This window comes from Antedon mediterranea, chromosome 6, assembly GCF_964355755.1.
Source record: "Antedon mediterranea chromosome 6, ecAntMedi1.1, whole genome shotgun sequence".
Lineage (NCBI taxonomy): Eukaryota > Metazoa > Echinodermata > Crinoidea > Comatulida > Antedonidae > Antedon > Antedon mediterranea.
In genome coordinates, this window is record NC_092675.1 from 28,671,154 (window position 1) to 28,684,820 (window position 13,667).

Below are 13,667 nucleotides of genomic sequence, written 5' to 3' on the forward strand. Positions count from 1 at the left end.
GGCGAGAGACTGCTGCATCTGACTCAAGACGTCTAATTTTGAAATCTGATTATTCAGATTTAATCCAGCGTGCACTACAAGTAGATGTGAACACGGATATTCTCCCACCATACAGTTGTAACAACTGTAGAGTAAAACTTGACACATGGAAGAAGAATATGCGCTCTAAAAAGAAGGATGTAAAAATTGGAATAAACCTTGCTGATTTTGATTCCAGTGAAAAACAGACAGAAGAATCTTTTTTCTGTGAGGCAGCAGTAGTTGCATTGCATCTCAAATGGGATGCATTCTTTGGAAAGGAGAAGACAAACACATGTTTACAAACATTGTTATTTGTACATGATTGTACATGTATTTATTTTTAAATATGTATTTAATACAAAGAATTAAAAAATGACTCAGTATATCGATTATTTTTATTTACAGTATATCATTCATTAAAAGCCTTGGTTACATTTAGATATACAGTACTGTACAGTACTTGATTTTTTCTTCTGCACTGTAGCCTCTTTCTTCTTTGTCTGTGCAGGGAGTTCCCTGGTCTGTGCAGGAACATCTTTGTCTAGAATTGAAAAAAAAAACAATTAACATAACTCCCTGGTCATACATTTAATCAGGCGTTGTCAATTTAACTCCCGGCATTTGTTAACAAATGAAAAATACATAAATCTTCCCAATTGTCAGTAGTGACAGCCCAGGTCATAATTAATAAATGGAAATAATACTGCATCATCAGAAAGTTGTTTTTATTGGGGTAGGCCTAGCCCCTAGTTGACCGTCCCTCCCTTCCTTCCTGATGAAATATTAAAGTTCAATGAATAAATACCTGTAAAAAAAAGGCAACGTAAAAGGCCTCCTTTCTTTCCTAGAGATTCTAGCTAGGAACGGTAGGCTGCAGTAGTATCAAATATTGAATAGGCTACACCAGTATACTAACCTGTTTTTTGAGTAGTAGTACTACTACTAGGTCGCTTAACACTAGGCCTACTTGAGCCAGGCCTATGCCCAATATTATTAACGTCGTGTTGTGTTGACAGCATTGCTCACAAACCCATTTGCCAGCTGGAACTTCAGAAGATGTGAGCAGTGAGCTTCACACATTCAAAATGGAACCATTCATTAGGACATGCTTTTCCTTCACAAGCGATCATTTGATCGTCAGAACTTTCCCCACATGGGCAATACATTGGCACATTTTCATTTAGATCAACATCTTCTAAATCGCTATCATCTAAATCGGAAAAGTCTACGTACATCGGTATAGAAGTCGTCAGTTGTCATTGTGTGTCGCGATTGTATCATCTGGCTTTCTGAAACACCATGACGATGTGTGACGTAGGCCAGAGTTATTCAAGCGAAGCGAAGCAACTATGACTTTTCTGCGCATGCGCGTGTCATTGATTACGTCAGGGAAAATTGTTTATTTGATGAGCAACTGTTTATCGGGGATTAAGTCTTATCTATTTTACTTCCTGTCGGAAAAGTAGACTGATCAAAAGAACATACTATGATGTTACTCCATCTAATAACAACTCCCTGTTTAAATCTAGTAGTTCGTAAATGATCAACTGTACTAAAATAATAACTGATTTGATGTGCAGAGTTTCTATTATATAAATCAAAAACAAATTAAGTACACATAATTCGTATAGTTTATGAACATCTAGAATATTAAGTTGCTTAAATATCGGAGATGACGAAAAATCAGAAAAAGTTATACACCGCATACACATTTTTTGAATGACACAAATAGGTTGTAAATATGTTTTATACGTGCTACCCCAAACTTCTATGCCATAAGTGATACTTGGTTGTATAATCATTTTATATAATAAGATTAATATATCTGTGGGTACAACATATCTTAGCTTAAATAAAATGCCTGCCTTCTTTCTAATATTGTTTTTAACATCGTTAATATGACTATTCCAAATTAAATGTTTATCAATCTTAACACCAACAAACTTTACTTCTTCTGCTTCATTAAGTTGTTTATGTTTTACGTATATATTACCGTTAGTAGAAACATTTTTATTCCTGTTACAGAATACAATATAATTTGTTTTACCAACGTTAATAGTTAATTTGTTTGCATTGCACCATTCAATGACATGTTGAAAATTATAATTAATTATAGAGAGATCAATATTATTGCCAGAGAAATCATGAAATAAATTAGTATCATCTGCAAACAGCCTAAATTCAAAACAATTAGTAGAATGAGAAATATCATTTATGTAGATCAGAAACAGGGTTGGACCCAATACTGATCCTTGTGGGACTCCACATGAGATTGGGAGTTTATCAGAACTAATTTGGTCAGCAGCCACATATTGAAATCTTCCTTTTAAATAGTCGGTTAACCAATATAATGGTTGATGACCTCTTATTCCATAGTGTTGTAGTTTAGATATTAATATTTCATGATTAATCGTGTCGAATGCTTTCATAAAGTCTATAAATATGCCAATAGAATTATTTCCATCATCGAATTGTTGTAGAAGATGGTTAACTAAATTTATAAGTGACAATTTTGTGCTGTATTTTTCTCTAAACCCGTATTGATGCTGATGAAATATATTAAACTTTTCAAAGAAATATATAAGTCTATTATTTACAATTTTTTCGAGAATTTTGCTAAGAATTGGTAAAATTGATATGGGTCGATAATGTCCAGGATTATCCTTGGAACCTTTCTTAAATAAGGGAATGACTCTGGCTGTTTTAAATGAATCTGGGAATTTACCTTGAGAAAACGATAAATTAACAAGGCCAACAGCCATTAAGTCGCGTGCTACAATGCATAGTGATACCGGACCGACAGACAGACCCACAGACAGACCGACAGACAGACAGACAGAGAGACCGACCGACCGACATAGTGAACTATACTGACCGAAATTACTGAACATGTTTAAAAATGTTGAAATGTTTAAAAACATTTATTTTTTTTAATTTACACGTGCGTAGCCTGTCACTTTCGACGTGCTCGTATAACGTAATTTCGAGTTGAAAAGTAAGTCAAGAAAACAGAAATCGGGCAAAAAGAGTGCGCAATAACATTTAACGCGCAGTGCGCGCGCAAAAATATGCGCACTCATGGCAATTTTGTAAACGCTTAAAATTGCCTGAAATGTACTCTTATTTCATCGAAAATAAATTTTGAAAATGTTAAGCGCGCGTACGCATGCGTTACATGCGCTACGCACGTAATTGTATTGCCATATGATGATATTTTATGCCCTGAAATTTATGAGTACCAAATTTTATTTAATTGTGATTCATGGTTGTGAAGATATGATTACAAACGTGATTTCGTTAAATCGTGCGTAGACCGCGTAATTTTTTATTGCGCACCGTGAAAACATAACCACATTGATTCCTGGCCATAAGGAATATACTGTGAAAAATTGACCTAGCTAGATTAAACTGATATCAAGATAAGGTCAGAAAGCGATAAAACGCATAGTGATACCGGACCGACAGACAGACAGACAGACAGACAGACAGACAGACCGACAGACAGACCGACAGACAGACCGACAGACAGACCGACAGACCGACCGACTGACATAGTGAACTATAGAGTCGCTTCCACGCGACTAAAAATGTAAGCTAATGGTATGGCAATGTACAAACGCGTTACGTCGTGCACTGTGTATCGAAGTACGCTATACAGCAAAAGGGTACGAATAATGTTGGCGATCTATTGTTTGTATGGGGTGTCTAGAAAACTGAGATCTAGAAAACTCAGATCTCAGATATATCTGAGTTTTCTAGATCTAGAAAACTCAGATATCTGAGTTTTCTAGATCTAGAAAACTCGGATATCAATATCTGACTTTTCTAGTTCCAGAATGGAACTAGAAAACTCAGATCATCATTTGATTGGTTGGTAGGTCATTTGGATCGTTCCATTATTAATCAGCAGGTAGGTCATTTGAAATACTAGAGTATTGTTAAAACTGATTATTGTATACTAATATTGTAACATGTAGAAGCGGCCTACGGCTTAAATCATAAAGAAAATACAGTGCACGTTACCGTTAAAATGTAGGCTTAAAAATTAGGTATGTACGAGTTGGTGTGGGTACGAGTTGGTTGAGGTACGAGTTAGCCAAGTTGGGAATAGGGTACGAGTTATTTTGGGTACGAGTTGACCACTTCTAGCCTAGTAGGGCCAGGCCTACTCTTTGCAATACATCGCATTTTAAAATGTGTATACTGTTACAATAATTATTATTATTAATAAGAAAACGTATAATACTGTAGTATTTCAAACAAGCTTCCCTCTATTAATAATGGATCGACCCATTTGATGATCTGAGTTTTGGTTCCATTTTGGAACTAGAAAACTCAGATCTTGATATCTGAGTTTCCTAGATCTAGAAAAGTCAGATCTGAGTTTTCTAGAGCTAGAAAACTCAGATATATCTGAGATCTGAGTTTTCTAGATCTGAATTTTCTAGACAGCCGTTTGTATGTTCGATTTTTTAATTTACGATTAACCCTCTGTACCGTCGGGTGCCTAAAATGTACGTTTCACTGTAGGCTCGCCTACTGTAGCCCACATTATTAAACAAAAATGTGCCATTTTCGTTTAGCCAACATCTTATTATAGCTAAATTATTACATTTCCAATGTCCTGTATATCATGAACTGCTCATTGTAAATCGAAAGTCCAGATGGTACGCACGAATATTATACATCTGGGAAATATTCCCCGACGGAAAATGGTCTACGCTTGCGGACACATTCCCCTCCAAATAAAATAACCACTTTTTTTAGGCCTCTAGGCTTAATATTTTTATAAGTATAAGTGTAATTTTTGAAGACCTGCAGCTCCAGTTTTCAAAATTTTCTTAGCTCAGCCCCAAATATAGAGCTGGTCATTCATATTTCAAAGTACAATACAGTCAGTGCACTGTCTGGGGACCTAGAGCTCTTTTTTTTTCAATTTTGTTTTTATATCTCAGTCCCAACCATGGTACGGCTGGTTCTGGAGACTTACCGGTATATTTTGTATAATAAGTCCAATTTCCGGAACCTACCAACTCTAGCTCCACCCCAACCATGGTGGACTGGTCCTGTAGACCTATAATTTAGTTTCATATTTCAATGTTTGGCAGGGACCTAGCAGCTCTATTTTTCACAATTTCCTTAGCTCCACAATCCATGGCGGGCTAGTCCTGTATAGACTTATAATTTCGTTTCATTTATCAATAGGGCCTCTTTCCAGGGACCTGGCAGTTCTATTTTTCACAATTTTCTTAGCAGCTCAACCCTAATGGTAGGGCTGGTCCTTACTTATATATTTTGTTTCCTTTTTCGAAATACTATCCAATTTCTAGATTCCTAACAATTCTATTTTTCTAAATGTTCTTAGCTCCATCCCAACCTCGGTTGGCTGGTTCTCTGTAGACTTGTAATTTCGTTTCATATATCAATGTATAATTGCAATTTCCGGGGACTTAGCAACTCTATTTTTCAAAATGTTCTTACCGATCAGCCCATGGGTGGTAGTCTCGCGCATTTGCAATTTTCGCACCTCTAGACAGTAAACAGTCCCTGCGATTAACAATATACTTCTTGGCCCATGGGTAGATTTTACGTTCGTGTATATTTTCTATTATAGGCATATTGAACTTTAAAAACTTCATTTTTAAAATTGAAAGAATGTATTTACACAGTCATCGCAACGGACTTTTTCACACAGTATTTTATTTATGTACCATAAAAAATGGAAAAGGTTGGATACCCTAAATCTTATTAAAACGGCCTCAAATTAGCTATAACGCGTTGCCTGGACTCTCACCCCTTGGCGTCCCCCAGGCCCCCAGCCTAGTGATGCTTGCTTCACTTACATAGCCCCCCCCCCCCCCCTCCCCCCACCATGGGGTAACATAAACATGTAAATTATATTTTGTGGAGATACATGGTTTTAACAACATTAGCCTACATATGATATTATATGAGTGTCACGAACTCCTCTTACGTATGTTTCCGAGCGGTTGAAAATATTAGGAACTCCCTTGTGACATAAAAGTATACACACAAAATCCACAAAGATGTAAAATAACTCAAAAGCTTTAATTTCAATCAACTTCAGCTTTCAACAATCCAGTAAGCACTTTAAACAACAGCTTCACAATAACTTTTACAATCGAATATCCAACAACCTTACAATAGTTTTACATCCCTTTATATACAAGATGTTCCTATCCTTCTAGATCATTCTTTATACTTCTTATTCTATTGGATTACAGTTTCTATTAATAGCATACTGGAATGTTCCTGATTGTTCTTATAATAATTATACATGGTTTCTTAAATCAAAACATCTTATTCTAGAATGTTCTTGTAGATACTAAGTAACTGTATCTGTTATGAATGGTAATTTATTACAATGAGAGAGAACTTGTTCACGTCCGTCTCTCATGACATCCAATGACTTATTGTTTGTTTAAACTTTAGTGCTAATTTTTTAAACAGTGAACAAGTATTATGTCCCCTTAAATACATGGCTTCACTAACGACAAAGTCACTACAATTTGATCATCTCCAGTTTTAGACAATGACTAAATTTGGCATAATCCAGTGAAGAGAAAATTCCAGTTGAAAAATTATAGTTTAAAAAATCCAGTTGGAATTAACCGGTTCGAATTTAAATTGGTTACTTGTTTACCGGTACAAAACTGATTTTAATTGATATTTTAAAATTACCATTTGATTTTCATTGGCGTCAACAATCAGTTAAAACCAGTTTACCTTTAATTTTGTATTTAGGCCTACAGGTGTCCGAAGGGAATTGATTTGATTTTTACTTTTACTTTGTTAACAGATATTTGGATAGCAACAAAATTAGTAATTTATCAGCTGATATATTTCATGGATTGGAAAATTTGCAAAAGTTGTAAGTTTGTTGATGATCATCATAGTTGATAGTACTAAATTATTGTAATAATTGTGAAATTTCTAATGTAAGTTCAAATTAAAACAAATATTTTTCTCCTGGGAATGATTTTTGTTCTTAATTGTTAACAGATATTTAGAAAACAACTCTATAACTACCATAGAGTATGGTGCATTTACTCCATTTGCTTCATCACTTTTATTTCTGTAAGTACATCATTTTTATGTTATTATATAGATATATTATTATAGATAAAAATACATACGTTTTTTTTCAATTACCACGTTGTCATGATTAATCAACTAATATTTAGTTTCACTCAAAGGAAATATTGCAGTCATTCACCAGTATTTATAAGCAGTGAGTGCAACTATTGTGAATATTATTGATAACGTAGCTGGCATGAACAATACTATTTTCACATTTGCATACATAACTGTGAACTCATCATAGTACTTAAAAAGTAGGAAAATAAACTACAGTAATAAAAACATCAGTAAATCATTTACTTTACTTTAGACCCAGGATAATTTAAAATTGTCAAATGAACACATTTATTATTAATATCATCAAACAGGAACCTGACATACAACAACTTGAAAGATTATGAAGACAAGACTTTTAAAGAGTTGGTAAATTTAACACATTTGTGAGTATTTCTAATTTAGGCCTATTTGACGTTCAAGTGTTCATACAACATAAAAAGAAAAAAATATATACGCAATATGCATTATCCTTTGAAAGATAAAGATTGTCTTCGATGAAGTTCGGTATAAGTTCTTTATGTGATAAAAGAAATGCTAAATTTTGAGGAAAGTATAGACGATTTTCGTGCTACGGAAGCCATCTTGCAACCAAGCGTAAAAAAAAATAACATAGCATTGGATTTCAGGATACAATTTAATTTAAAAATCGTAAGAAAAGAACTGTAAAACTGTAAAAGATTTGCCTATGTCACTGTATGATGGAAAACAATTAGACAATTATGTTTTCATCGCTTAAAATCCATCGAAAAAACACCACAGTGTAAGCATAGGCGTTGCAATCGTCTATATTGGAATTCATTTATACATATAAATATTTAAATAGAATGCGATACACAATGAAACAAATATATACTATAATATACTATATCCTTTTTTACAGCTATTCAGATTTTTTCCATCTTTGCTGTGTTGTTGGCAACATTGATGTCTGTGAGCCAACTGATGCTTTTGCGTCATGTCAAGATCTACTGAAAAGAAAATCGCTTCGGGCGTTGATGCTGGTCATTGGCATATCCTCCATTATTGGCAATGCACTTGTTCTCATATCAAGGTGTTGCTGCAATAAAGAGAAAACCGTTGATTCCATGCTGATCACCAGTCTTGCCATCTCTGATCTATTTATGGCAGTGTATCTGCTAATTATTGCAGGGGCTGATATTCACTATAGAGATAGATACTCAGAAGTTCTAGAATATTGGAAAAGTAGTTTCACTTGCAGTTTTGCAGGTGCTATTTCTACTCTTTCCAGCGAATGTTCCGTGTTTACATTGATGGTTATGAGCGTTGACCGCGCTGTAAACATTGTCACTCCTTTCAGCACTAGACGTCTCAGTCGTAAGACCTGTAAAATAGTCATCGTCATTGCTTGGGTTGTTATTGCTGCTATCAGTTTCCTTCCGGTAGCTGCAAATAAACTCAGCTTTATAAACCTGCCTTACTTCGGAGAGAACTATTACGGTAAACAGAGTGTCTGCCTTCCGTTACCGCTAACTCGAAGCCACTTACCAGGCTGGGAGTACGCCACTGCTATCTTCATTGCATTTAACGGTTTCGGTTTCTTGGTCATGGTCATCAGTTATCTCACAATATTTTTTTCTGTTAAACGGTCAGCAGTGACTGTTAACAGAAGGAGAAGACTTGCAGAACAGTTGCGAATTGCACGGAAACTAGTGTTTATAATTGGTACAGATTTTTGTTGCTGGTTTCCCATCATTTTGATGGGAATTTGCTCGGAAACTAAACATTGGGATATCCCGGCAGAAATGTATGTTTGGACAGCCACCTTCATTTTACCGATTAACTCGGCAGTTAATCCGTATCTGTACACAATCGTCTATACATGTTCAAGCGACAAAACTAAACGCTAAAGCTTGGTCAGTGGAGGTTATATTATTATTATTATATTTTTAATTCACATTTTTATTATATACTTATATCTGCTTGAATATTTTATTCTAGTTCTTACTTTTTTAAATGTTATTTCAAAATTAATACAGTATTTCATCAAATAGATTATAAAAATGTACAGTAAATTTTTCAATGTTATTTCAAAATAATACAGTATTTCATCAAATAGGTTATATAAAATGTACAGTAAATTTTTATACCCTTAAATAATATTGATTAGAATCTGCTTTAAGCCTAATTAAATATCATCAGTGGCGTATCACAGAGGTATGAGGCACTTCTAAGTGGCCTCGGGCGTTTTTAGCCCTTTCGGCATATTTTAATACCTGTTTTTTTGTTTGTCTGGGTACTGTCCATGGGCCCCATAAGCTCCGGGGGCTCACATCCGTTACGCCACTGAATATCATCAAGGCTAGAATGAACAAATTTAAAGAGGAAGGTCGAAATGGTTCCAATCGTTATGTAACGAATAAACAAAGATTAGTGAAATTATTTTCACTTTTCACTATTTTTTTTCTTTTAAATTGATCAACCCCACCCACGATATTACAGTTGTACAGTATTCGATTTTGTTTTAATTCTATTGAATACGTGTGATCATTGTATGTAACATAAGACATGCATATTTACACTGATATTTTTCAAGATTCACACTTCAACAGAAATACAAACTATAATTGATAACACATCTGACGTGTGTGTGAATTCAGACCAAGGCATCTTGAATGAATAAAAGTCTATGCGGAAAAAAATTGATATAAATTAATTTGCATAATATAAAATTAATTTGTATGCATTGTATCTTTAAAATTATGCTGATTAGTGATCGTAAACGATAAGCACTAAATAGTCACGCTCTTCGTATGAAATACTATAGAATTATAAAGATTGAAAATTATCGATGGCCAAAAATTATGTTTATCGGAATGCTAAAACTTAATTGTGAATTTAAAGAATTAAAGTGTAAGTTTCTATCTTGATAGGCCTAAACGATATTCTCTTGAAGTGTAATTGTGAATTCAAAAATATTTTCACCACTCTTTCAAATTACAAAGAAGTCTAATTTCCAATTTCTGAAATGTTAAGAAAACTTAACTCTATAATGATAGATGAATGGAAAATTGAATTACAACAAAAATCAAGTCTCCACATCTATAAAACATTAATATCAAAACCTGAACTTGAAAACTAATTAATTTATAAAACTAATTTTGAAGGTGCTGCATTAAAATTTAAAGTTCGTTCAAATACTCTACCTTTAAATGATAGAACTGCAAATTGGAATATTGATAATTATAAAAAATGTAAATTATGCGGTACAAATTCGGACGAATACATCCATCATTTCATCCTTAATTGTCCAGCTTTAAATAATATACATAATCAGGAATTATTTAATTTATATGTGGATATGTATAGAAATGGCAGCAAAGATATGTTTGATACATTTTATACTTCTCATGAAAATTACAAATTTAAATATATTTTGGGATACTCAGATAATTTAGTTGATGAAAAGTGTGAAAATATTTTGGATAGTTTTTGTAAAAGATACCTAAGTAGAGCATAGTTATTTTTGCCGTTATACTTTTCTCTATGTAATTTATTAAATGTTATATTGTTATTGTGAAGGATGCACCTTTGTACTAAGTGTGCCACCGATCTAAAGGTGTGATTCCGAATAAATAAATAAATCACGTTTTTAAATATTATTATTTAGTGCTTAAAAGTACGTACATTTGTGTATTGTATTGTAGGCCTATTCAGTAGGCCTATTCTTTATTTTTCCCACAAAATTCATAACAATTTAGTTGGTGATAAGCTTTGATTACCTTAATCTATACCTCATCACCATTTGTCAATCATATGTTTGTTTTTCTTTGACATTAAACGGATTATTATGTAAATAAAAAAGAATTTTTGAATACTTGAATTATAATATTGCACTTTAAAAAACCAATATTTGTTATAGTTGTTTAAAATATTGTATTTAGGTAGGCCTATTTATTTTAGAAATTGTCTTTTTAAACTATTTTATAGCCACTGTTTAAGTAACTATCCGTGCTTATGTCAATTACAAATTTGTTTATTTATTAGGCCTAAATTTGTTGTATTTTCACTCCTTTTATCGTACAATGTACATATATCTTTTTGTCTTTGTATTGTTATTTTACTGTTTTAGTAAGCTTAAAAAAGTTTTTATACATGTTTTTTACCTTGTATTTTCTATAAAAAAAACAGGACCATATATAAAACAGGTGCTACATCTAAACCTGATGTTTTTATCCTGTATAAATACATTTTAAACACAAAAAAAAAATGTGACTTATGATTCATAATATTACAATTGTTATATTAATTATGAATGGATAATGGATTGTTTACAAAGGTTTTGGCATTTCTGGTGTGAACATCTATATCTGTTAAATGCAATGTTTGTGATATCTTATTGCTAAATGTATGTGTTATGTTGTTATTTATTGTATTTTACATCACTTACACTTAGGCCTAAAGATGTATTCAATTGTCCTCAAAAAACATAGAACATCAAGCTTTATTCATTTTCGTTGAAAAAAAATGAATTGAAAAAAATAAAACGGTTAGTGTTAACAAAAAAACATTTTCTGGAAGAGTTTTACTTTAAATTTGTAGTTTTTCATGTCTATTATTTGGCGTTTAAAATGGCGTATTCAACAAAATATTTTTTTTTAGGGGAACAATATATCTTTAAGCAGGTGTACACTTTTATCTTGTCATTTTTATGCGACTTCATAGATAAATAGGCCTATATATATTGTTACATTATACCTATTTGTGGATATTGGTATTGTACACTAAAACATACTCAGATTCCAGTGTTTTAATGATGTATACATTTACACATATAGGCCTACTATATTTTATCTAGATTTATCTTACCGTAAATTATTAAATATCCATGTGGCACGTGCAAATTATTTGGTTGAGCTTTTTTTTAATTAGCATTCTCTAATTGAATATTTGAGGAAATTCAGCATTTAAAAAAAAATTCAGGATCAACAGGAGGCGTGTCTAGATATGCGCGTAGTCTGGATTCCAGACGGAGTTTTGAATAACAAAAGGAACGTACAACATCAATCAATAGATTTAATATTAATTTCAAATTTAAATAACATTTCAACTTTAAATATAGTTTTCAAACAAAAATATCATAAAAAGTGACAGTCGTGTGAATAAAACTCGCTTTTAATTTGCAAAATGTTGTTGGCACGATTAAACTTAGTTGTCACTAGAACGCAATGAAGTAGACGTAAAGCCTGTGATTGGTCAAATCACTTGCGTCTTAGTGGGACGTATTTAATATTTGCGATGTTATGGCCCAGCAATTAGAACACTAAATCAAAGGGAGATTGAGTTTATTGTATATGTTTGGATCAGACAATTAGTGACAATTTAAAATATAACTTCTTAATACAGTAGAACCCCTTTTGGACACGCCTATTCAGGAGACACCACCCTTGATTGGGACACGCCTATTCAGGGACACCACCCTTGATTGGGACACCACCCTTGATTGGGACACGCCAATCAGGGGACACCACCCTTACTTGGGACACGCCTATTCAGGGGACACCACTCTCTAGTTGGACACGCCTATTCAGGGGACACCACTCTCTAGTTGGACACGCCTATTCAGGCTTCACCCTCCCATGAAACAAATGAGGAAAAATATGTTTTAACACTATAGTCAACCCACCTTCAGTAGACAACTCTATTAAAGTGACACTTTGTTGTGTCTCAAACGAGTCCCCTACTTTTACCACTGTAGTAAGATTTTCAGATTTGTAACTACACCAAATGATGTTACAATTGTTTTGTTACACACTATGCATTCGAGTAGTGTTATAAAAGTTTGTTATTTAGCAGCAATCTGTTCACTTTAGTTGTTATATTCATACTAAAAAAAAAATTAATGGTATAATTATGCCTACATTCCCTTCTCAACAATGACAATAAGGAGAAAAAAGTCATGGTTCTGATGTAAAATATTATATAGAAAGTAAATACAACAAAACCGGAATAATATAATAAATATAAACAAATAAATATATTGAAATTGTAGGTCATCATCCCTGATACTAGATAGCGTATGTATTCAATTGTAAACATAAAATCTAAGCCTTTTGATACAGATGCATTTAGTCTTTAATAAAGATGTCCTATAATGCCTTTTATATATTCACAATCTATGTATTAAACAAACATCATTATTGAGCACCTTTAAGTCACTACTCAAAAATCAAATTATCTGATATTTTTGGCAGGGCCATGTTGGAATGGCGCTATATTAAACGATTGATTGATTGATGCTCAGGTTATTGTTATTATTGGTATAATATTGTAAACAGTCTTGAGAGCATACAATATCGCCACATTATTGGTATTGATAGCAATAGCAATTATTATTAGTCGGGCACTTTCATTTTATATAAATTAATGTGACATTGGATTATTTTCAAACACACAACATGTACCGTGGTTATCGCTGCGACATCACACCAAATATGGGAAGAAACTTGCCATCTTCTTACAAATATTTT

The 13,667-nt window shown here is 33.1% G+C and overlaps 1 protein-coding gene and 1 long non-coding RNA gene across 2 annotated transcripts; one reads left to right on the forward strand and one right to left on the reverse strand.

Annotated features, from left to right (window-relative positions):
- Window positions 1-316: 316 nt before the first annotated feature.
- On the reverse strand, window positions 317-1,423 carry LOC140051178 (uncharacterized). Its single transcript, XR_011845485.1, has 2 exons — window positions 938-1,423; window positions 317-562 (listed from the first exon to the last, which is right to left on the reverse strand). It is a non-coding gene; the product is annotated as an uncharacterized lncRNA (long non-coding RNA).
- A 6,877-nt stretch (window positions 1,424-8,300) lies between these two features.
- Window positions 8,301-9,055, forward strand: LOC140052561 (G-protein coupled receptor GRL101-like). The gene has a single exon (XM_072098171.1). The coding sequence runs from the start codon at window positions 8,301-8,303 to the stop codon at window positions 9,045-9,047; it is 747 nt and encodes a 248-aa protein (XP_071954272.1). The 3' UTR covers window positions 9,048-9,055.
- Window positions 9,056-13,667: the final 4,612 nt, after the last annotated feature.

Bases quoted from the DNA above. Each gene is read 5' to 3' on its own strand.
- LOC140052561 (XM_072098171.1), top strand. From the start codon at position 8,301: ATGGCAGTGTATCTGCTAATTATTGCAGGGGCTGATATTCACTATAGA.